The 25091-nt window shown below is 43.3% G+C and overlaps 1 protein-coding gene across 4 annotated transcripts in view; it reads right to left on the minus strand.

Annotated features, from left to right (window-relative positions):
• The window catches only part of ASTN2 (astrotactin 2), an 826144-nt gene that overhangs the window by 580154 nt on the left and 220899 nt on the right, over window positions 1-25091 (minus strand). For 3 of the 4 annotated variants that reach the window (XM_046684665.1, XM_046684648.1, XM_046684672.1), the window contains exon 4: window positions 4803-4955. In XM_046684665.1, coding sequence (XP_046540621.1) covers window positions 4803-4955 — 153 coding nt within the window. The remainder of the gene's footprint in view (window positions 1-4802; window positions 4956-25091) is intronic. The other variant, XM_046684656.1, reaches the window with a different exon arrangement.

Below are 25091 nucleotides of genomic sequence, written 5' to 3' on the forward strand. Positions count from 1 at the left end.
GTCTTTCAAACACAGCTGCAGACCTTTAGCGGGTGTGTTGATTCTCATTTACTGTTAGGAAGACTTCACTGCAAAAGCTTGAGAAGCCCCCAGTGCAAGTGACAGAATATCAGGAAAACCTTTTAGGCAGGAGAGTGACATGACCAGATTTAGTGTGTCTGCAAAAGATCACTCCAGCTGCCAGGGTGGAAGACGGATTCGTGGATGAAGAGGCTGCTGCAGGAATCTGGATGAGGGATAATGAAACATCAACCAAGTTGGAGGCAACCGTCCAGGGAGGAGAGGATGGATTTGTGAGCCTCCGGAGGCCAAATGAACAAGACTCTGACGACAACGATAATATTAGTTACCTTTCACTGAGGGTCAATCACGGGCCAGGCACTTGGCTAAGCATTTTGCAGGCATTATCTCACAACTTGCATGTGATTTTGGTATTATTAGCAAAATTTACAGATAAGAAAATTGAGGCTAAAAATGGCTTCTTTTGCTTAAGATCATTCAGCTAGCCAATGGAGGAATTAAATTTCAAATACAAAGTCTCACTTTGAAAGACCACTACCTAAACCTCAGGAAGCAATTCCTCCCATCCATAGAAATCTTCCACTCTTAATCTGAGTGCCAACATCTCCTTCTTACTGCCCGTGGACGATGGGGGTGACTATCCAACAGCTGCCTCATAAAACCCCGTAGCAGACATGAGGGCAGCAACCGGATCTCCACTGCCTTCCTGTGTCTACCTAAGGACGATGCACTTCGGCATCCACCAGGCCTCTCAGGAGGAAGCCATAGCTAGAAAAACACATTGGAGCTGCTTTTAACCATGTGCTCAATTCCACAACACGGGTTCTGTACTACCCATTCCATCTGCCTGGAACCGCTGGGTACCACAGGCTGGGCGTGGAGCCTAATGAAGCAGAGAGACGCCAGGTGCTCCCACTCTGGGCCAGAAGGCCCACGGCCACCTCAGTGAGATAGACAGTGAAAGACTGGGAATTTAGACCACCAAATTTGGGATTTGGGTTTGTCAGCACAGGCTACCGGAGCACTTCCAAAGTTGTGTTTCTGTGGATGCTTCTGTTCCACAAGATGTTAATACATGTTCCAAGGGGAAAAATAGAATCTGTGGTCAAGATGGCTTCACAGACATTGAGCTAAACAAATGAGCCCAGCTTTCTGTACTGCAGGACTTCCCAGGGTCATTAACAGACTATGATGCATTCAGGAATTTCCAAAAGGAAGAGGGAGCGTGCGTGCAGAATTTTCAAAACTTTTACTGACCATGGAATTCTTTGGTCCAAGAATTTCTTGAAGACCTGTGCAAAGTGTGTGAGTTGGGAAGTACAGGGCTGGCACATGCTATCCTTACTCTTTCTTGCAAAAACCTTACCCAATAGTGGCAGCAAAATCATGAGCACAATGTTATTAAGCCATTTTGAAAATTGCTTTAACAGCATCCACTTGAGCATGTTTAATGTGCTACCCATTAGCGAGTCTATCTCCAGGGGAAACAGGAGCCCCTGGAGGTCTGTACCAGGAGGCTTTAGTTTATCCTGCATCCCTCTTACACCATCAATTTGAAAGTTATGAAACTGAGCCATTTTCCAAAGATCTTTGAGGTTAACACAATCATTTACTCAACAAACACTTATTAAGTACTTTCTATGTATTAGGTTCATGAATACAAAGCTTATATTTTTGAGAAGAAGATGGTAAACAAGCAAACAAAAATAATTTGAGACCATAATATTGTGCAAGGAGTAAAAAAGGGTCATGTCACAGATGGTAGCAAGTTGGGGGTGGAAAGGAGTAAAATGTGAGATGGGGTCATCCTGGAAGAGAGTTCTGAGGACCTGACATTTGAGCTAAGAGCTGAAAGGTGAGAAGGGGCCAACCAAGAGAGCAGCTGGATGGTGGAAAGAGGCATGTCAAGGAGAAAGAAAAGCAAGTTTTTGGACTCTAAAGTGAGAAAACATTTGCTGTGTCCATGCAGCACAAAAGAAGTCACTGTGGCTGGAGCACAAGGAAATGCCAAGTGAGTGAAGAGGACAGGAGCAGATCCAGAGGGAACAGGGTCTATAAGTCAGGGCAAGGAGTTTGGATGGTTTTCAAAGGATAGGAGAAAACCACTGAATGATTTGAAGCCAGAGAGTGACGTTATCTTGTTTATGTTTCTAAAAAGATTACTCTGGCTGCTTTGGGGAGACTGAATGTCAAGGAGGGTATGGTTGCAAGCAGGAGGTGGGAGACAGCAGGGGTCAGAATGGTGAGAAAGAAAGAGAAGACAGATATGAGATACATTTAGGGGGAAAAAGTGAATCTCTTCCTGCATTTGTTCTCTTAGGCCCCATCTAACTTGTAAATTAAATTAACTTGATATCCAATCATAGTCTGAGTCAAATAGCAGATTTTCATTAATAATCTAGCTCTGAAATTCTTATCTAAAGGGGGGAAACAGAGCAATTCCAAAGTGAAGGTCAAGCTTTATGCAAAAAAAAAAAAAGCTTTCCACATGGCATTCTGTACAATGATGAAAAATTAGGAACAGTCCAAATGCATAACAGTAGGTGCCTCCTTAAAACAGTTATGGTGCCTAAAAACAATTTTTTATAAGAATTCAGTGACATAAAAAATGTTTGGAATATGACACTATGGAAATGAATTCAAGATTGGTAGCAAAGAGGGAGGAGGTTATAGACTTGGAGTCAAGAGTACTTATAGGGGCTGTATTTGTAGGGAGGATATAGAATGGGGATTCTTGGTGAATGGTTGGGGGATAAAGATGGATATGTAAAGCTGAGTGAAATTATAAGTGACCCTGAATGCTAATCCATAATAAATATAAGATAACATTTGTTCAGTTCCTGATACACATTAGCTGAGCATTCCAAAGCAGTCTATAGTCATCGTTTCATCAGATCCTTAGAGCAACCCTCTGATGTAGGGATTGGCATCCCCGCTCTACAGGAGAGGAACCTGAGGCTCAGAGACATCTAGTGACTCTTCTAAAGCCAAAGTTGAAATTGACTGGGCTGGGATTAGCACCCAGACATTGCGGACCTCAAAGCAACTGTTCTTTATCATGACACAATGGTTCAACCTGGGGGTAACAACACAAGTTCCCAAAAGGAACTCCATCACCAACTTCTGCCTTGATTTATGACCTCAGCTTAATGGGCAGACCTTGGTTTTTCTCTGGATACAGGATTCCACAGGATTAAGACCTAGACATAATCTCAACAAATAACAAGTGTCTACTATGTGTGCAGGCACTGAGTCAGGCCCAGAAATGCAAAGATGATTCAAACAATAAGACAATCCCTGACTTCGAAGAACTCTCTGTTTGGCTAAGGAGAGAACCAGACAAAAGCAAATTATATTACACAAAAATGAAATCAGTGCTTAACATCTCTATAAAGATGTGGAAGAATTCAGAGTGAATTGTGACTGTGATAATCAGTGACATCTTCATGGAAATGTGCCATGCAAGTTAAGCTTGGAAAGACAGGTGGGACTTCACTAGTATAAAACATAGTGGTTCAGCTAAAATGTTTGGGTCTCAGACTGCTTAGTTCTTCCTGGCTCTGCTATTTACTAGGGTGTCCCTTTGGGCAAGTTGCTGCAGCCATCTGTGCCTTAGTGACATCATCTATAAGATAGGAATTGTCATTCTACCTGTTTCATAGGGTTGCTAAGGATCAAATGAGATAAAATGTATATAGCATTCAGCCTGCTGCCTGGAATAAGTAAGTGTCAATAAATGGCAATGATTATTCACAGGGGCTGGATAGGGGATTTCATGCAGGGAGAATGGCATGGAAAAGAACATGGCAGTGAGAACACATGGATTTAGAAGAGAGAGCAGAGAGATCAGAGCTTTGTGGCAGCCTTGAATGTCATCTTCATGAGCATGAACACTTCTGAAGGTGCTGGACTACTGCTGAAGCTCTGGGAGAAGGAGAGTGACATAATCAGAGCCAGGTTACAGGGGCTGGAGAAGTGAGAACCAAGGAGAGAGTGATCAGCTGGAGACTATTGAGTGGACTGAAAGAAAAGGAGATGGGGTTTGGAAAATGGCAATGACAAGGGTGTTTGTCTCATACACAAATACAGAAGGTCAGAGAAAGAAAGAGATGAGGAGGCGGTGGCAGAGGAGGAGAGAATGGGAGGAGAAAGAGAAGCGGGGAAAGATTTACTTTTTATTGTATGCTGGGCTGGGCACTGTGCTAAGATATTATAACAACTCTGTGAGTTAGCAGTGGCTTAGAGAAGTAGAGTGACCTGCCCAAGTTGACATGGTTAGTTAACAGCAGAAGTGAAATTTGAATCCAGTTCTGCCCAATTTACAATGCTCCTACACTTGACCACTATATTATTCAGGCTATGAAAGAATGGGCCCAGACCCTGTTCTGGGATTCCACCTGAGGATGCCTTCCATGGGAATGGTCTTCCTCTCTTGCATTCTCCAAACTGACACCAGCTGCGATTTAAAGAGCATCTACTGTGCTCAGGTCCTGCGCTAGGCACTTTCCATAGATTGCTGCTCATCTTCTCAGCCACTCTGAAAGATGGATGATCCGTTCCATTCTTAGATGAGGCAAGTGGGGCTCAGAGAGGTTAGCTCTACACCCAGGGGCACAGGTCTGCTGTCCCCAAGGCCTCAGCTGAGATGACTTATCAGGGAGACAGCAGTATGAGTTCCATGAGCACAGAGAAGCAAGAGAAGAGGGCACAGCTCTTCCTGCTATGTTCATAACCTGAGGACAGCCCACTGACATCCTGGCAAACGTGCTGGGAGGGCCTACCTCGAGACTTGCTCCTCCGCTTCCGCTTCCCTGCCGAGATGCTGCGCGGTGCCGGCTGCAGCTGACCGATCTCGATGGGCGTGTTAGCACGGAAACTCTCCTTGAACTTCTGCATCAGGGATTCCACTGTGTCCTGCGTCGCCTCAGCTGCTGCTACAGGGTGGGCAATGGGGCTGTGGTTAGGGTTTGGCCCACCCACAGCCCCTGGAGGACTGGGCCTGGCCACCCTGAGTCCCTGGAGCTCCCTCCCTGACCCAGTGATGATGCAGAAACCACAGGTTCCAGGATAGATGTATCTGTTGGCTTACTCATTTATTTATTCATCACTTACTATGTTCCAGGCACTGCTCCAGGCCCTGGAGATACAGTGGTGAAAAGATAGATACAATTTATGATTCAAGGAATCCATAAGTTAGTAGGACACATATGCAGGCATTTCAAACACTGTGCAATACTTCTAGTACAGAGTACTAGAGGAGCACCAAGAAGGCTCATCTCACCCAACCTGAGAGTCAAGGTAGGCTCCCCAGAGGAGACAATATCTACACTGAGACCTTAAGGATGAGCAGGAATTAGCAAAGAAGGTAGGATCAGGGTGAGGTTGCTGAAGAGACCTGATATAAGAGGGCCCCGGGTAGAAGGAGATGCAAGTGCAAAGATGGGAAGCCAGAAAGAGCATGGTGCTCAAGCAACTGAAAAGCGTTCAGTGTGGCTGCAACAGAGGATGCTAAATGGAGAGGAGGCTGGAGAGGCGAGAACGCCTTGTAAGCCACGTTGACATTAGAGTTTATCCTAATGGCAAAAGGTCATCATCGGAAGGTTTTAAACATGAAACCGGCATGTTTGAATTAAGTCCCTTTGGTAATAATTAGTAACTAGAGTATGGAGAATGCAAGTAGAGGCAGGGAGAGAGGCCAGCACAGAAGCTTTGCAGTAACTGGCCAGCCAGAGGCAATGATGGCCTGAACCAGAACAGTGGCAGTGAAGGTAGACAGCAGTGCATGGGTCAGACAACACGTTAGGAGACAAAACTACAGTGCTGTAATACGTAGATCGCTTGGCACAATATCCTCATTTTATTTTTTTTTATTTATTTTTTTTTTTAAAGATTTTATTTTTTCCTTTTTCTCCCCAAAGCCCCCCGTACATAGCTGTATATTCTTCGTTGTGGGTCCTTCCAGTTGTGGCATGTGGGACGCTGCCTCAGCGTGGTCTGATGAGCAGTGCCATGTCCGCGCCCAGCATCCGAACCAGTGAAACACTGGGCCGCCTGCAGCGGAGCGCGCGAACCCAACCACTCGGCCACGGGGCCAGCCCCCAATATCCTCATTTTATTGAAGAGAAATTGAGGCTCCCCAAATAAGGCATATGACTTGCTCTAAGCTAGCAAGGGGCAGAGTAAACACTTCTACTCCTAGTCCAATGTTCCAATGCTTTGTCAGTAGCTGCATTTCCACATTTCAAAATTGAGACTGACAGAAAGTTCCAGTGAATGGAGAGAGTGAGGTCAGAAGGGTAGAGAGAAAAAGGTGGACCACAGAATAAAAAGCAGAAAAGTGTGAAAAGGAAGGAGAGAGGCAACATAAAAGGCCAGGAGAGGAAACAAGGAAGAAGAAAAGGAAACTACTGAACAGCCTCAGTGCCTTTGTTCTGAGAAATTCCCAAAGAAAGCCCGACTTTGAAATCTTCAAACTCAGCCCTCCCTCCATCTATGTCTCTAGAATCTAGGAAATGTCTCCTTAGTTTCGGCTACCTGCTGTCTGATGCCAAGAGATGGGACGTGCCAAACATTCCTGCTTCTTTGAAGGAGTTTCACCAGACTGGACAAAGAAGGCTTCTGAACACCCCGACACCAATTTCTAAGGAGCTTCTGCTTTCTCGGGAAAGCTTATCAGCTTAGACAGATGTCGCTGCGGGGTAGCTTATCCCCAGAGGGCTGGTTGGGGAACTGGGTTCTTTGAGAAGCCACATCTTTGAGGACATAGAGGGGAATAGCTCTTTGCTAAGGAAAAGACAATACAAATGAACCACGTGGTGGCATCATAACTTTCTCACATGCCTATCTTGCTATCGCTCTCCCCAGATATCTCAGTTAGGTCTACTTGAAGGAGAACCAAGGGGAAGATCCCAAAGATGGGCCCCCTCCTCCAAGTCTATGATGCAGAGCCCTCCAGCAAGAGGCTGCAGTCCAACTGTGAGGAGCACTGGCGTGTCTGATCAGAGGGGAGATTGATTTGCCCCAAATTCTAAGAGTTGGGCTCTACTGTGGTCAAAAGTTCAGAGGAAGCCCAAGGTCTGGAATTCTCCAAGGGAAGGACTCACACAGGTCTGTCAACATTATACATTTATTCATCTTCCCATTCATTCATTCAACAGTATTTTCAGAAAAAAAAAACATAATGTATCTGTGATGAGCCCAGGAGTTATGTCTTAGTCTGCCCAGAACACCATAACAAAAGTCATAGACAGGGTAATTTAAACAACAGATATTTATTTTTTCACAGTCCTGGAGGCTGGAGGTCTGGGATCAGGGTGCCAGCATGGTTGAGTTCTAGCAAAGGCTCTCTTCTTGGCTTGTAGACGACTGCCTCCTTGCTGTCATGGCGAGGAGAGAGAGAGAGAGGTCTTCCTCTTCTTCTGAGGCCACCATCCATTCAGATTAGGGCACCACCTTTATGGGCTCCTTTATCTTAATTACATCCTAAAGAATCTATCTCCAAATATAGCCTGCTGTGGACCAAATTGTGTCCTCCCAGAATTCATATGTTGGAGCCATGACCTACAATGTAACTGTATTTGGACATAGAGCTTTTAGTAGATAATTAAAGTTAAATGAGGTCATAAAGGCAGGGTCCTAATCCAATAGGACTGATGTATAAGAAAAGGAAGAAGAGAAATCCCTCTCTCTCCATGGGCATGAACTGAGAAAAGGCCATGTGGGCACACAGTGAGAAGGCAGCCGTCTGCAAGCCAGAACTCAAGCCACACTGGCACTCTGATCTTGAACTTCCAGCCTCCAGAGCTGTGAGAAAATAAATTTCTATTGTCGAAGCCACCCAGCCCATGGTATTTTGTTATGGCAGCCCAAGTAGACTAGGACACAACCACAATCACATTGGGGGTAAGGCTTCAAAATATGAATTTGGGGGGGTGAGGGGGCACAAGCATTCAGTCTGTTACAAGGTACAATGATGAAAAATCAAACAAACGAAACCCCTCATGATGCTCAGACAGACAGGAAGATCAATATTAATGAAATGATTGACATATAAAGGTAAACATTTATAAGTGATATATATTATAAAGGAGAGGGGATAGATGACATGAGAGGCTCTATTAGAGGAATATGATCTAGTCTAGGAAAATTCCAGAAACTTGCCTCAAGGAAGGGAGTGGTGTGACGAAGCTCTGAAGAGTCTGAGTCAATCAGGTGAGAGGAAGTGGTGGAGGAGGGATGAGGTGAAAAGAGCAAGAGAAACAGAAGGAACAGGCTCAATGAAGACCCCTTGGGGAGAAGGAATATGGAAGGGGCTTCAATCGCCACTGGGCCTGATACACTGTGAGCAAGTGGCCTGAGATAATGCTGGAGAGATAGGAAGTCCTAATCTTAATGCTAACCCTAAACCTAGCCCTCATCCTAACTCTAAACCTTCTGGGCCTTGTTCAGGATCGAACATGCTGAAGGTTTCAGATAGGAGAGTGACTTGATCAGATTTTCATTTTGGGAAGATCACTCTGGCAGCAGAGAGAAGAATTCATTGGAGAAGGACAGAAATGGAAGTGAGAAGGCCACCTAGGAGATGGTGCAACAGTGTAGAAGTCCAGGTATAAGACGACAGTTGCCTGGATAGGGTGGGAGAGGTAGAGGTTTGAGAAGTAGAAGGAGGAGGAGAGAGAGGAGAGACAGAAGGAGTAGAGTAGTAGAGACAGAGAAGTGGGTAAATTTGAGGGTTATTTTGTAGGTCCAACTCTCTCAGAATGTGGTAACTGATTGGTAAAGGTGGATAAGGAAGTGGGAGGAACGGAGGGCAACCCCTGGTCTGGCATCCAGAGAGGTAAACTAATGGTAGCTCTCAATGAGAGGAGGAATCCTGGAAAAGAACATGCTTGAGGGGAGTGCACATGAGTTTGTGTTTAGATATGAACATCTGGTGTCTTCCAGACGTCTAAGTGGAGGGGTTGAGTAGACAGTTATGTGGGTCTCACACTCTAGGAGAAAGCTGAGCTTTATACGTGCATTCCTTGGAAGAGGTAGGGAGTGTGTGCAATGGTTAAGGACATGAGTTTCTGGTACAGTGCGGGCAATGGAACACATATTCATTCCTCAGATGTACTGGCTGTTCTCCATTTGCACCCCCAGATCCATCCTCCACCCCTGGTTCATGCTACCCCATTCTGTGTCCTGGAGGCAGACACTCTACGGGCCACTTCATGGCTCCTAGCAATCTGGCTACTAGCTGGGTTGCCCCATGGTATGCTCTGGCAGGGTATGGGAGGAGAGAATGGGTGGTATGTCTTCCCTTGTCCCTTTCCTGTTCTGCATCATATTTCTGATAGAGTCTGGGACTCTCAACAATTACAGCTGCTGCCAGGGGCCCCTTTTCCATAGTTTCAGTTCTCACAGGCTCCAGTAAAACCATTTCCCTTCCCTGCCTCTTCAGTTCCAGGGGTTAGTAGTGGCTTCCTGATATTTGTTGCCCTTGGTCCCTCGATAACCCCATGTTGATTCTCTTCAATCTGCCTAGACCTCTATAAATAGTCTCTGCATTGAATTGCTCCTGAAAATCCCATTTGAGGGCACCTTTGTTGTCCAGCTGGGACCTTGACTGATACACCATCCTTTTCGTCACGGCTCTGACATTCAGCAATTCCTAAAGGTCAGCCTCTTCCCATCCTGTTATTTCTGCTTTACTTTCTTCTAAGCTGATGCATATTTGACTGGCTGGGAGGAGAGGAAGACACACAGAGAGGGGAGGTTTGTTCCCCTGAGCTGCAAGGGTTTCTGATCTTGACTGTAGCAAATCCCATCCATCTGTTTGGCTGCTCTTGCCTCAGCGACAGTGCCAAGAGCCCAGACAGGCTTAGAGGGGGAAGTGCTTGTGCAAACCCCTCCATGGCCTATTTCATCCTGCGTATCACTCTCTCCTGACCCCACCCCTCCCGATCCCATTTGGTAGCTCTATCAATATCAATATATCAAGTTGTCCAAACAAGCCAGATTACCTCCTGCTACCCGCTGAGCTCTGCCTCCTCAGAGCGGCAAAATGCTCACCCGTCGCCTGGATGAATGCAACAGATGGTGCTTGATCTGAGCATCGCGGCAGGCCCAGGAAAGGGAGGGAGAGGAGGGGGAAGCTGCCTCTTTCTAACTGACATATGAGAGATTGTCAAGTTTAATGGGAATGAGCCACTGGGGCCTGAGGAGAGGAGCTCTGGCCACCACACCAAGACAGAGAGAGAGAAGAGGAAGAGGGAGGAAGGAGGAGGAAGAGAAAACAATAACGGGAAGGAAAACTGTGCTTAATAATCAAGGGCAGCGGCAGGAAAGGAGAAGGCAAAGAAGAGTGGAAAGGAGAGGAGTAAGCAGGGAAACAATGACGAGAGAACAGAAGTACAAGGAGTAGAAGGAGAGAAGAAGATACAGAGAAGCCAAGAGAAGAGAAAGGAGAAGGCAGGTGAGAGGGCAGACTCCAAGTGCCTTTGCAAAGCCATGAGGGGTGTGTTGGTTTCCAGATGCCAGGTAAGCTTCAGCCTGATCCTCTATCCTGTAGCACAAGCAATACACACTCTGTCTACACTGGCACTCAACAATTCTACATTCAAACTCTCATCCGCTGCTCTTTCTCTCACAAACCCTGGGATGTTCCACCACTGAAACTCATATGGGTTTGGGTTCAATTTCCTGTATCACCTTTATCACCCAGTTTAATTTTTCTAGACTCATCCAGCCTCTGTAGGAAGAAAATTCACAAAATTCTTGAATACCAACTCTTTGCCAAGCAAGGAACCTGGCATTACCCTCTGTTTTCTCATTTACTCCTCCTCACAACCTTGAAAGGTTAAATATCTTTAGCTGCTGTTTAGAAATCAGGAAACTGAGAGGCAGAGAAGTGAAATCGTCTCCTAGGGTCACACAGCTTAGAAACGGCAGATCTGGGATTTGGACCCAGGTTTCAGTCACTCTCATGACCCTGCTCCACCCACTGCACCACCGTACACATACTTTTTCTAGTTTGCCTGGTGGATGGAGATGGATATCCCAGTCTTTGAGTTTGGATGTGACTTCTCGAGTCCTAGAAAGTGACTCTGATAGCCTAGCCCCTCTTAAATCATCTCAACAAGGAGCCCCAGGCAATATGGCCCTGGCTGGAGCAAGGGGTTCAAACTTGATTGGAGACTGCCCTGCTCTGCCAGAGGAAGATCGCTCAGTGCTGATGGTCAAGATGTACAGCCTGGAGGTCCTAGGCTCAGTTCATGCCCCTTTTGTCAGTTCTGTCTCATTACAGAACTAGGTTTGGAGAACCAAGCAATAGGTGGGCATTAATTGGCCATATTGCCTAGCGCAAGTGCGAAAGCGCACTCAGGTTCCAATGTTGGCTCTGCCATTGTGTGACCTTGAGCCACTCCCTTCTTCTTTACATCCCTCGGTTTCCTACTCCGTAAAATCGGTAGAGTTGTTGAGAAGATTAAATGTAATGATGTACATAAATGTCTAACAGAGCTTCTAGAACATAGAAGTGCTCAAGAAAGAGTAACCATTACCCAATTTCCTCTCACTTACCCTTCAGCTTCATGATTCAGCAATCTATTCATTCATTCTTTCATTCATTCATTCATTTTGAAAGTCATCTGCATTATAAGATAACCACTTTGGAAATTTCTTTTTTTAATGACATGTCCCTAAATCCTTGTGTCAGGATCAGCTTTAGCCTAAAGGAACCTAGACTAAGCCAGTTTCCTGGTTTGAAGTATTAAAGTTGCAAGCTACGTTTGATTTTGTTTTATTTTATTTTTAAAGATTGCACCTGAGCTAACAACTGCTGTCAATCTTTTTTTTTCTTCTTCTTCCCACAGCCCCCCAGTACATAGTTGTATATTGTAGTTGTGAGTGCCTCTGGTTGTGCTACGTGGGACGCCACCTCAGCATGGCCTGATGAGTGGTGGCACGTCCACACCCAGTGTCCGAACCCGCAAAACCCTGCCCACCGAAGCGCAGTGTGCAAACTTAACCACTCGGCCACGGGCTGGCCCTTGGAAATTCTTTTAGAGAGCACATATGTCCCCTTTTATTCAGATGTGAAAATAGAGGCACTGAGAGACAGTCATAAGTCAGCAGCAGACCAAGGTCCAACACTCAAGTCTCCTATTTCTACTCCTCCTCCCTGTGTCCCCAAATTACAAGACAATTTTAACATCAGCTCTTGTGATGATTAATTTATGTGTCAACTTGGCTAGGCCATGGTACCCAGATATTTGGTCAAACATTATTCTAGATGTTTCTGTGAAGGTAGTTTTTAAATGAGATTAACATTTAAATTAGTAGACTTTGAGTAAGAGAACCTTCCATAATGTGAGTGGGCTTCACGCAACTGGTTGAAGGCCTTAACAGAAAAAAGACTGACCTCTCCCAAAGCAAACGGAATTCTGCCAGCAGATTACCTTCAGACTTGAGCTGCGACATCAACTCTTCCTTGGATCTCTAGTCTACCAACCTGCCCTGAAAATTTCGGACTTGTCAGCCTTCACGATCACATGAGATGATTCCTTAAAATAAATTTCTTTCTCTAAATAGATGATAGATAGATAGACAGATAGACAAATAGAGAGATAGATAATAGATAGTACATAACCAATAGATGATATAGATATAGATATCTATATCTTTATCTATATACCAATAGATACAGATATCTATATCTCCTATAGGTTCTGTTTCTCTAGAGAACCCTAATGCAGACCTCAGTTTGTATTCCCAAGCTTTGGGCTGGGCACACTCAAATTCCAGGAGTTGGGGGAAGATAATAAGAGAAGACATCCCAGCTCTAAAGTATAACTCATCTGGGAAGACCTGGTGTAAATGCAAAGAATCACCAAATTTGGAAGTTGTGAGAGTCCAGTCACTGAATTGAACATTCCGTTTCAAATGGGAGTCATCTGTTCATGAAAAAATTTTTTTAAAAAGTAACAAAGAAAACAGCTAGTCTCCTTGGCTAGATGAGGTTACTCTACTACTAGAACAAATTTAAAACCCATGTACACATTTTTAAAAATGGCCACATCTTTCCAATTCTCAGGGATAAAATGTTGATGGATAGAATTTTCTCTCTTTTTAGTTTTTTCTCTCATGTGTTTTCTTAAACCTTTGCTGCCTGGTATAGCTTATCTTCTAGCAAGTGCCTGCAGACAAGACAAATGAACAAAAAGTCACAAATATCAATTGAAAAACTTGGGGTCAGCCTTTTCTTGTATACATGATCTTGGGCCTGTCCGTTAACAGTGATGACTTGCAGGGTGGTCATAGTTTCTGCTGGAGAATTGCATTGAGTTTGAATGATGGAATTAAATTTAGTGATATTTTCCTCTGTTTTGTTAAAAATACAATACCATCCAGGTTCTCTGGAGCTGGTTTCACAGTCCCTAGCTAGGACACAGATGGTCTCTAAGATTCCTCCCAGCTCCACGGTCTTGGAATTCTAAATGTAAATGAAATGTACGTTCCACAAGATGAATGCAATGACCACAAGAATTGCACTCCACAGTTTGCAAAGCACTTTCACCTCTCTCAACTAATGCTGTCCTTACAACCTCCCACTTTATAGCGCTCATAAAAGCAAAGGAGATTTCCAAAGGTCGCTAGAGTTGATACCACAAATGACCAATTTCTGTTCAAGGGAGAAAGAGTCAAGTAATTAGATAGGCTGGGTTAAAGACTACTTGGTCACTTTATTACCATCTTAGAGGCAAGGCATGGCTATGGAAAGGCTCCGGAGTCAGCCACAGTTTGAAACGTTAGCTATGTTTCTTACCAGCTGTGAGACTTGGGCAAATCACTTACCCACTCAGAGCCTTTGCTTCTCTTGAGTGTGAAAACATGGCTTGCAATTCCAAATTCGAAAAGCTGTTTTTGGATTAAATGAGATGTTAAAATGCTTATCATCATGCCTGATGCAGAGTAAGCATTTTAAAGATGAGAGTTAATAGTATCATTGCCAAAAAGATCTTAAACCATCAATCATAGCAAATTCAGATCTTCTGTCCAACTTCAGGCGGCATGTGCATGCCCAGAATCTAATGGAACTCACAGCCACTAGTCAGATTCCTCTCCTAGATTCATCCCTTCTGTAACTGTACAGCAAGGCCATGTATGTGGCTCAGCACTCCTTGGGACTAGAGGGCCACCGAGACTCTACAGTAGGAATTCTTCAGCCAACACCAATAGTGGGTGCTGCTTCCAGAAGTGGGCACCGAGGACACAGTGATGAACTGAACATTGCCCCTTCTTTAAAACATGACACTGTTTAGTGGAAGAGACATGCAAAGATAATGACAATAGAGTGTGTTAAAGGCGCAGGCAGAGAGGGAAGTGTCACAAGACCACCTGCCCTCTGATTTCTTTTGTGAGCAGAAAGCCTATGGAAAATTCCCAGAGGAGATGCCAACTTGTCTGAGCCTTAAAGAATGCAGAACCAGGTAAAGAGGATGATATAAAGAAGACCATTGGCAGGAGGAAGAGACAAGGACTGTAAAAAACATCCCACACTATTTGGTTCTTCTAGAGTTTAAAATGAGAGAAGATTTTATCACCAAGAAAATCTATCTTCAAGCTAGGAATAAGGGCTGACTCTTGCTACCCACTCCCACCTCCTTTCCTGGACCTTTCAAAAAGCCCACCTGTTTTGAAAGCCCTGCAGTCCAGCCCTGTCCATGCTACTGTTATCTCAGATACTCTGGGTGTAGAGAGGGCATGCAGTGTGGGAATCTGAGAGACTTGGGTTGACACCTACGTTTGATCACTTATTCATTATGTGACAAAAATGGGCATGTTCCTTAACTTCTCTAAGCCCCAGTTCCTCATCTGTAAAACCTTGAGCATAAATCGCCCTCAAGAATTGTGGGGTTTTTGCATTAAATTCAACGTAATAACATATGCAAAGTGCTTAGCACAGTACTCAAAACGGATTAAGCACTCAATGAAGTAGAGCTTTATTATCATTATTGTTTGCTGGCTTAAGTGAGATAAGCTTGCAGAGGGCCTTGCTTAACCCAGTCAAAGCTTAATACATGCTAGGTTCCCCACTTCCCTTTGGGGTAACTCATCACCTTTCATCAAGGACTGTGGATTCCAACTCGATGTTGTCCTCTCATGTATCCTCCCTGGCCCCTGTAACATCCAGGGCTTCTGTCTCCACTCTACTTCAGCCACCCTCCATCACGGTCACACATTGGATCCAGCCATAACCTGGAACCTGGATATGGCTGCAACATTGATCCTGGAAACAGAGCTTTTGCTCATGGCCCTCCGTCTATTCTTATAACTTGCTCTGTCATGCTCATCACGTTTGTGCTTTGACCTCTACGCAATCATCAGGTCCTTAATTTGGGCATACCGTGGCAAACATTTGGGATTTTATATACATCTGTTGCTGATGAAGGTCTAGCTACATCATTATGAGCCAGAGGAAGTTGTTTTCCTGGCAGCTGGTTGGCAGGGAGGGGAGGATCCCACTCTGTTACGCCCACTCCCTTCCTCCCCTGAAATTTCACCTCCTCCTGGTTTTACATCTTCCCCTAGAGAGTTGGCTTGGACTTCTCTGGTGGATCTGTTACCAAGGTTCACCTAAATGTACCATTTCAATTTGCCAAGAACATCTCATTAGTCATGTAACCACAATAACAATAACAATATTTACCATTTATGGAGCGCTCACGATGGGACAGGTATTATTTTAAGGTAAACACAGCCATGATTCAATGCAATTCTCATAATGACTGCAATACATGGAACTATTAGCTTCATTTCTTCAGCCCTCCCTGAACTCACCCTTTTGTATAGCTTCACTGTAGAAGGAGTGTACCTCACTGCCCCTTGATTTGCCCTTGGCTGTGTGACTTGTTTAGACCAACGGTATGTGAATGGAAGTCAGTATGTGACAGTTACGAGCATACGGTTCAAGAGACATCACATATTTCTGCTTGCACATTTACACCTGCCATCACCATGAGGAGGACCTGTCCAAGCTCGCCTGCCGGTCCAAGGAGGATGAGCGACACATGGTAGACTCACAGCTCTGCACCACGGAGCAGCGTCACCCTACTCCTACGGCCTAGGTTACTGACCACAGCCAACCTGTAGATGATGAGCAAACCACTGTGAAACGAGCACAACACTCCATCTGACCCTCAGACACATGGCAAAGCAATGCTTATTATTGGAGGACACTGGGATTTTGTAGTTATTTGTTATGTAGTGTTATTCTAGCAGTGATTGACTGATACACGACTTGCCAAGATACATATCATTGTTTCCATCTTATAAATGAGTGAGGTACACCAAGATTAATTAATTTTTCAAGGGTCATATAGCATATAAATAGCAGAGCTGGACAAATATCTTTAAATACTACTTCATGGCTTGTTTTGCAGCGGGACCAATAAACATGGCTTAATGAGTTGACTTCCACACTGGAGTGGATGAAAGGAAGCCCCCTCAGCCAGCTTCCCTTTAGACAATATTACTAATAATTATGAAGATAATCCTGGAAATAACAACCACCTGAAACTGAGTTGTCCCTCTTCAGTAGCCTAAACAGAGTTAACACACCTATTCAGAGCTTTCAGGGTCAGGCTATGCTTGCTGAATGAATGAACAAATGGTCCATGGTGTGCACGACTGAGCACTGAATGAGAGGCATGAAAAACATACGTTGTGACATAGGTCCTTTGCTAACCCATGCTGTGATAGGGAAGGGGGCTGACCAGACAGTAGGATACGGAGCTTGAACAACTGTCACTACTTCAACTGGAAGATTTTACACCCATCTTCCTTTAAACTAAGGGCAAATCTTCCCAGTGCAAAAGGGCGATTATAAATTTAAACACATGTTCAGTCAACTATAGCAAATGGCAGAGATTTTGGAGTGGAATTAATGCAGCTGCATTATAAATATGTCCTATTTCTCAATATTAAACTCTTAAAAATAGACTAGCTAAATATATAGATAATAATGGATTGAGGTTGAGTTGGCATTACTATAAGGCTCAGGATTTTCCATTTAATGACTTATAATTTCAATTTCCCATTTCTACGTGACAGTTGGAGCAGGCTTGCTTTATTGTTCATGATTACACGCCACCACCACACAAAAACACAAGCAGAGAGCTACAGAGAATCCTCAGGGGGAGGGGATAGCAGAGAATCCTGAATTGGAAACTCAGCAGATCTGGAGGAAGAAGACCAGATCTTCATTTCCGGCTCAGCTGCTGTGTGACTTTGGACATTTCACCAAGCCTCTCTGAGCCTTGGGAAATAAGAATTTCTGTGAGAGGCATGTTCAAGCACTTGATAAGCTAGGTCACTCTAAAGTTTGCAATATTGCTACTCTACTATTACTAGTAAAGACTGGGGTTCTAAATTCTGCTCTTCACAGCCTCAACCAAATAGACAGTGGACATACAATGAGGTGAGGCAAAATAACATGGTAAAAACACGGTGCAAAGTTATTATTACACTGAAGTTCAAATCCTGGATCGGCCTGTTAGCACCTGCTCACCCTTAAGTACAACGACCCTGCCTCTCCGAGCCTCAGCTGTTCTTCATTTACTAAATGGAGATGAGGATACCTACAAGAAAGATTTAAATAAGCACACTAGTGACACCATTAACTCATATTTGTTGAGTGTTTACTCTATGCCAGGCACCATTACCTCACAGGCTACTCACCACAAGCCTGGGAAGTGGGTGATACTAGTATCCCCATATGGGGACAGAGCTTGACTTGGAGCCCAAGCTGGTCTGACTTCTCTGCTCTTAATCACTGCTGAAATGATGCAAAAAGGAGGAGGAACAAAAGAAGGAGGCGGAGGGAGCAGAAAAGGGATCAACCTATGGAAAGTTGGGGCTGTCCCAAGCATCTCTGGGGGGCTACGTGTGGATATGGGGTCAGATCTCAGGTATTAGTTTTGTTCCATGGCTGGATAACACTGAATTATCATCTTCTTTCATTATTTAGTCCTAGTTGAAGGGGCTCAGCAAAGTATTATGGATACCTCCTTTTTTCTCTATCCTTTTCCCAGGGAACAGCCAAAAAGCTAAGCTAAGGCAGTAGAGAAGACTGGAAATCATATCGTCAGTGGAGCAGAACAAATTCCTCCTCTGATGTTTTTTGGTGAAATAATAGAGATCCATCGTAGGGAGCCATTTGCACAGGGAGCCGGTGTGCTCGGGCGGATGGGTCTTGAAGAATGCTCTCGCTTTGCTAGATGTGCGCAATGAGGTAGAGAAATGGGATTAAGAGACAGACAGAGAGACTGTGAGAGAACCTCCAAACCAAGCTTGTCTAGTAACAACACAGGAGATTCCGACAGCCCTTGAAGGGGGCTCACACTCCAGCCACTGTTCTGATAAGGGAGTATTCTTGGAATATAAACAACGTGTGCTCTCCCTCTCCTCTGAGTGTCCGCCTCTTCTGCCTCACCCTTTCTCTCTTAACAGTCACTTCCTGATTTAAACCTCCAGAAGTTGGAGCCCAAATACCTGGGTTAAATGTGGGTATCCTCATCAATAATATAGACTTTATAAACACAGATTCAGCTGGGTGTTCTTCCCCGCTCTCCTCACTTATGTAATTCCCATTCAAGAATTTGGGCAACAGAAATCTCAAGGTGAGTTAACAGGAAGATGGTTAATGAGAAAGTAACACATATTCTTAAGCCACATTAATAGAAGCATAAGTCTTAGAACCAAGAATGGGACAGCTCCTCTGTGCCTTGCTCAGACCACACCCAGAGGAGTGTGTTGAGATCTGAGTGTCACGTTAAGAATACTGTTAGCCAAGTAGAGCAGGTCCAGCTATGAGAAGCTAGTCTGATGTAATGGCTTGTAATGGTATCATAAGGAAAAACAAGACACTGCGAGGAAGGAAAAGTTAGCTGCCTTCAATTATTTGACAAGCTATAGTACTAAATCTACTTCTAATACTAACGTTTCACATTCTTATTGCTGTAGCTCCGTTCCATGCACCATGATACATGCATTACATAAGATATAATTACAAGAACTAATTTTTTTGGGTGCTTACACTGGGCCAGACACTTGCTAAAGTGCTTTGCAGAAATCATTTTATGTAATTTTCAATGACGTTGCAAAGCAAACTCTATTTCTATCTCTCTTTTACAGACAAGAAAACTGACCCTGACGCAGTTAAGGTTCCTGACCAAAGCAGGGTTTCTCTCTCTTGGCATTGCTCATCTTCAAGCCTGGATAATTCTTTGTTGCAAGGGCTGTCCTATGTATTCTAGAATGTTTAGCAACATCCCTGGCATCTGCTGATTAGATGTCAGTAGTCCCCTCCTCGGGTTGTGACAACCAAGTGTCACCAGATATTGCGCACTACCTCTTGAGGGACAAAATCATCCTTGGTTGAGAACCACTGGATTAAGGTAACTAGGTGGTAGGGCTGGGATTCAAACCCAGATCTGTCTGGTACCAAGATCCATGATCTTCAGAATAATAATATCAATAACAATCATAATAGTAATATTTATTATTTTATGAGCCCCCTATCTGACAGGACTTTCTAACTATGGAAGGAAGAGCTTGTGGAGGTGACAAATCCTTTGACACTGGAAGTAATCAGGTAGAGGTGTCGCACTGCAAAAATAACATAGAAGAGATTCAAGCATTAGATAAAGGTGGACTAAATGTAAGTTAGACCAATGATAACCCTAAAAGTTCACCATTCTGTGAATTTAAAACTTGAGGTTCTAATTTTTATTCTGAGTGCCTTTCAATGATTATAGAGAAAGAAAAAAATCTTAATTTGAATAGTCTTCTCCTTAGCAGAAATCTAAAGAAATTCACTTTGCTCTTATGTGTACAGATTGGGAAGATGCCATTTTCAACTTCCTTTCTTCATTGCTCCAAGACAGACATATACCCACTTGTCCATGCCTCTGGGCTCAGAAATAATTGATCCATTATCTGCTTCTAGGCAGAAGAAAGCTAAGATATAATAGCAAGTCATCAGCTGTGTGGAAAATTGGCAAGTCTCCACTGGTTTGTAATAAGTTAATGATGCTTGAGAAAGGAAGACATTGACAAGAGGGAAGCTCTCAACCTCCCACTTGCCTCTTTTCATGGCCAGAGCATCTACCTCCTAAGCAATGTTTGAACACAGAGGAGGAAAGTGGAGGGGAGACATGCACATCTCTAGCAATTACAAACTGGAATGAAAAAAGACACATGGATCCAAGTCAGTAGGAAACCTGCTGGAAGCCAATCATCCAGGTGGCATTTCAGAGTCAGTTCTCAAAGAGCCTGATGATGCAATGAATGATACAAAGATGAAGTTAAATTAAAGCTGGACTGAGTTGGGCTGGACATCAAAAAGAATTCTTCAATTAACTGGTGACTCAAGCACTAAAAAAAAAAAAAAATGACAAGAGGAGGATATGGAGTTCCATATCCAGAAAGCCAAGTAGAGAGAGACGTGTCTTTGTCTAGTGGACTTTACCATCCATCTGCAAAGCACAGGGACTGAAGTAACGCTTTGATGCTGGGTATGGGATATCAAAGAAGGATGAGAGAGTTTTCCTAGGTGGCATGTATAAAGATGCAGAAATCTAAAGTCATCTTCAGTTCAAAAAATGATGAGTCATTTAGTATGGCTGGAGTTCAGTGTTCCCGGAGGGATGCTGCCGCAGATGAGGTGAGAAAGAGGTTGCAACCACATCAGAAAGAAGCCTAAATGCCAACCTAAGCATTTGCACTTCAGTCTGTATAATAGAGAAGATTATACATACGTGTATTATAAGATATATGTATATATAGGAAGATTTTGATCAGAAGAGTGGCACTGTCAGAGACATACTTAAGAAAGATCAATGCGAGTGTCAGTGTGGAAGAGGGATCTTAGGGAAAATAATGGATAATGATAATAATGATAAAATGAGTGAAAGGTATTGAGCTACTCAGCATGTGCCAGTAACTGTGCTAAGCATTTTACCTGAATTTTCCAATTTAATATTCACAACAAACATATGAGGTAAACGCTTCAATAAATTGCCTTTTGTAGAAGAAGAATTTAAGCTTATAATTCAAACTGTGTTAAGGGTCCCAATACTAATTATTTTGGGAGGACTCAAGATATTAACTGAAGTCCAGTTCTAGCGACTATGAATTTCTTTAAGGAGGCTGTGTAAGTCTAGACAAAAGAAGATGCAGATCTTGACTATGGCACTGTCAAAGGAAATGGACAACAAGATAAATATTGGAAAAAATATATATATTTAAGAGTTAGAATGGACAGGAATGATAGGACTTAGATCTAAATAGAAGAGAGAAAAATCAAGAATGCATCCTCGTTTTCCTCCTGGGAATGGCATATAACTACAGGATTTGAGAGTTAATTACACCCCAATATATCCAAAAGTTACCTGAATGTTCTCCTTTTCAATTACAAAAGGATGCCCTGTAAGTGACGCTTTCCTTACCATCATCAACTTGCCTACCAAACTTAATCAAAACATTCATGACAGAAAAGGAAAAAAAAAAGTCATGGCATGAAGAAATTTCTTCAACTTATCAAGAGCCTCAGCGAGTGAGTGGCAGCAGGGCAGAGATTGTTGGGCAAGACCACGACCCAGACTCTAGGATTTGGGCAGAACTAGAGGGTTCAGGCAGACAGCCAAGGACGGCACTGGTTAAATAAGTAGGAGGGTTTGTGGATGACTGAACTTGAAACTTACGTAAACACAACTCATGCAAGTATTTACTGTCCCCTGTTCTATGAGCTTATCGTGAATATCTCTGTGGCTTTGACCTGCAAGTCCAATCCTTGAAGTCTCAGTGTTCTTTCTGGACACCAGACATATTGCCTGCTCTAATCTTCACTGTTTCCCCATCTTCAGCAAAGTCTGAATCCCTTTTTTCGTCCTTGTCCTTATGGATGTGCCTGACCCTCCCTACCTCATCCTCTCTCCAGTCACAACCCTCATTCACTTCCAAGCTAATTGTCTCCATCGATGTGTGCAAACCAACCATTTATGGGAAATGCCACGGAATGTTAATTTCATTTGGAATTGGGTAATTGCAAAAAGTGCTTCCATTTTTTTATTATATAAAATGAATAAGTATTGTATTAATAGTGCCATTTCCAATTACAGCCACAATCGCAGACCTGTCGTCCCCTTTCTGTGGGTTATTTTTCATGGAGCGTTTTTCTGAACAGTTTTCTTTTAAATCCTCCCCCCCTCACACCCTTCCTCACATCATTGTAATTAAGATAATGTGGCATAATTATAAACACATATTGGAAGCTCAAATGCCAGCATGGACTATCCAACTAATGCTGCATGCTTATTGAAATTTCTCAAGCAAAAAAGAAAAAGTGTTGGAGTCACTACTGAGGGAGAAGAATGAAGATTGGTAAAGACAGCAAGGAACAAGCCAGAAAAACTGGCCAGAGTACCTATCTGGAGAGCTGAGCTTGTTGGATATTCTTAGGAAGCAACTAGAAGCACCTGCCATATGCCTGGTGCTTCATATATAACATTTGATTTCCTCATCAAGGCAAATCCATGCAGCTTGTTTCATATTACCATTTTACATAGGAAGAAACTGAAAATATAATAAGTTAAAGAAGCTGGCCAAAGTGAAGAGCTAGATTAGGCAAGCTAAGATTTAATTGTTGAATCTAGTACTAGCTAGTTTCTGCCATTAAGAATCACCTCCCAAATTTTTTTTCATTCAAGATTGTATGCATTAATGTGGCTGTGAGTCAAGTGAGGGTCAGACTGTTCAGACCGGGTTTTGTTTGCTCAAGTTGCAGGTTGAATTCAGGTCTACTTCACGTGTCTCTCATCTTCTTTGGACCAGAAGACTATGTGGGCCATATTCCCAGAGATCTGACAAGGCACAAAAGGGGAACTCCACTGTGCAAGCACATTTCAAGCTCTTGCTTATGTCATACTTGCTGTCATCTCAGAGTTCAAAGTAAGTGAGATGGCTAAGACCATTATCAACGGGACAGGAAAATATGCCCTGCTCACAGTGGCAGATAGAGAGTGAATATTTGCTGAACAATAATCTTAGCTATTACACCTATAAATCTTTCAAGTTTCCGCCACATCAAGAAAACTATACCACTTGGAGTCTGAATTCCTACAGTGTAGGGGGTCAGGTCAAAGGGAGATGTATTGGTGAGTTATATGACCTGGAGCTTTTCTCATCAGTATAAACGGAAGTAATACTGGCCCAATCTTCCTAAGAAGACTGTTAGAAGGTGACTGAGATGCCTACAACAGAGTTTTAAAAAGTAGAATGCTTCTTGGTATGCTCATGTTCTATCACCTTCTTCCACTTGGTTTTCTTCATTAAATATATCACTCCTGACGCTGTATTATATATTCATTTTGTTTATTATTCGCCCCCCACAAACCCTTCCCAATGTAAATTAAATGAATAAAAAGATTGTCTATTTTGTTAACTGTTATATTACCAGCACCTACGGAATTGACTGGAAATGTAGTACACACTCAATAAAGATGTTTTAATCAATGAAACACAACGTGTGTAAACCCGAGCTTATAAATACTCTGTGCAAGCAACACAAAAACTCAACGTGTATCAATCTGGGTACTGTCTTTAGATCTGAAGAGGGGACAAGATTTTTCAAGGGTACAGTGTGGTGATGATGATGATGATCATGATGATGGGTGGTGGTGGTGGTTTGGTGTTATTACTAAATATAATGAAAGTTATACAGGATATATATTTAAAAGGCCACTGAACTTAGAATAAAAAATACTGAGGACTCAGTTCCCTATCTTTCCAGCTGTGCACCTTTGGAAGGTCTCTTAACCTCTGCAATTCTCAGTGATCTCATCTATGTAATTGGCTTAAGTATATGGACTTTGCTGAAATATTTCAAGTCTCTAAGATAATGTATTAATGTGTCTGGCACAAAATAGGTAACTACCAGAATATGATGATGCTGATGAGCTTTCTCTTAATTTATAGTTTTTCTTGGTAAAAGTATATCAAAATAGCTGTTGTAAAAGTAGGAAGAATTAAATTTCGTAACAGGTACAGCAAAGGACTGAGGGTTAAAAGTTAGAGAGAGCGTCATGGAGCGAGATGCTTTGATTCATATATGGGAGAAGAGAGAGCAACATCCCAGAAAGAGAGGAAAAACAAGAAAATCTACAGAGGGAGAAAAGAACACACATAACAGTTACAACTGTCCAAAAAACTTTCACCCTTCTTTTAGAATTTTTTTGGTTTATTTAAGCAATTCCGGATTTACTATATAGATTGATCCCTTTAATGATCATGTATGAGGTAAAGGAGAGTTATCATCACTGTGCTACAGATGAAGAACAGAGGCTCAAAGACAGTGCATAATTGAACTTTGCAAGTGGATGAGAAATGGAAATTTCAGCCTCAAAGTGACACATATCAGACACCAAACTGAGTTGGAGAAAGACAACCCAGTAGCTCCTGTGAAAAGCGAGTGCCTAAGAAGTGTTAGTGAACTATTAAACTCCTCAGTCCCATCAAGGGAATGACAAATAACTTTTGGAGAAAGGCTATATAGGCGATTTCTCACAAAATAGCATTATTGGGACGCCCACCTCCTCCGTATTGTGGCGCAGGAGGGGGACGACCGTGTCAGGGGTGCCTGCCCTCTCAGCAAGCTTAGTGAGAAGGGCTCTCACAGGACTACTCAGAGAGCTTTGTGTGTGGCTTCTGCCCAGTGAGCTGGTGTCCAGCTCCCACCAAGGAAAGGTAAAGGGTGAGAGACGGACTGCTCTGGTGCTGGCAAAGCAGAGGAACCCATGTGGGCATCAGCCTGTAACCCCAGAGTGTTCTCCATGGCCCAGGCATGATGAGGAGCCAGAGAAAACCAGCATGGGGTTGAAATATAGAATAGCTGTTAAAAGAAGGACTTTAAGCTACACTGAGTGGACTCGAACCCTGGCCCCTCGACGCTCTAGCTGTGAGATCTTGGGCAAGTTCTCTAGCTTTCTAAGACTCAGATTCTTCATCTATGAAATAGAGACAATACTAGT

Source organism: Equus quagga, chromosome 1 (genome assembly GCF_021613505.1).
Source record: "Equus quagga isolate Etosha38 chromosome 1, UCLA_HA_Equagga_1.0, whole genome shotgun sequence".
Classification (NCBI taxonomy): Eukaryota; Metazoa; Chordata; class Mammalia; order Perissodactyla; family Equidae; genus Equus; species Equus quagga.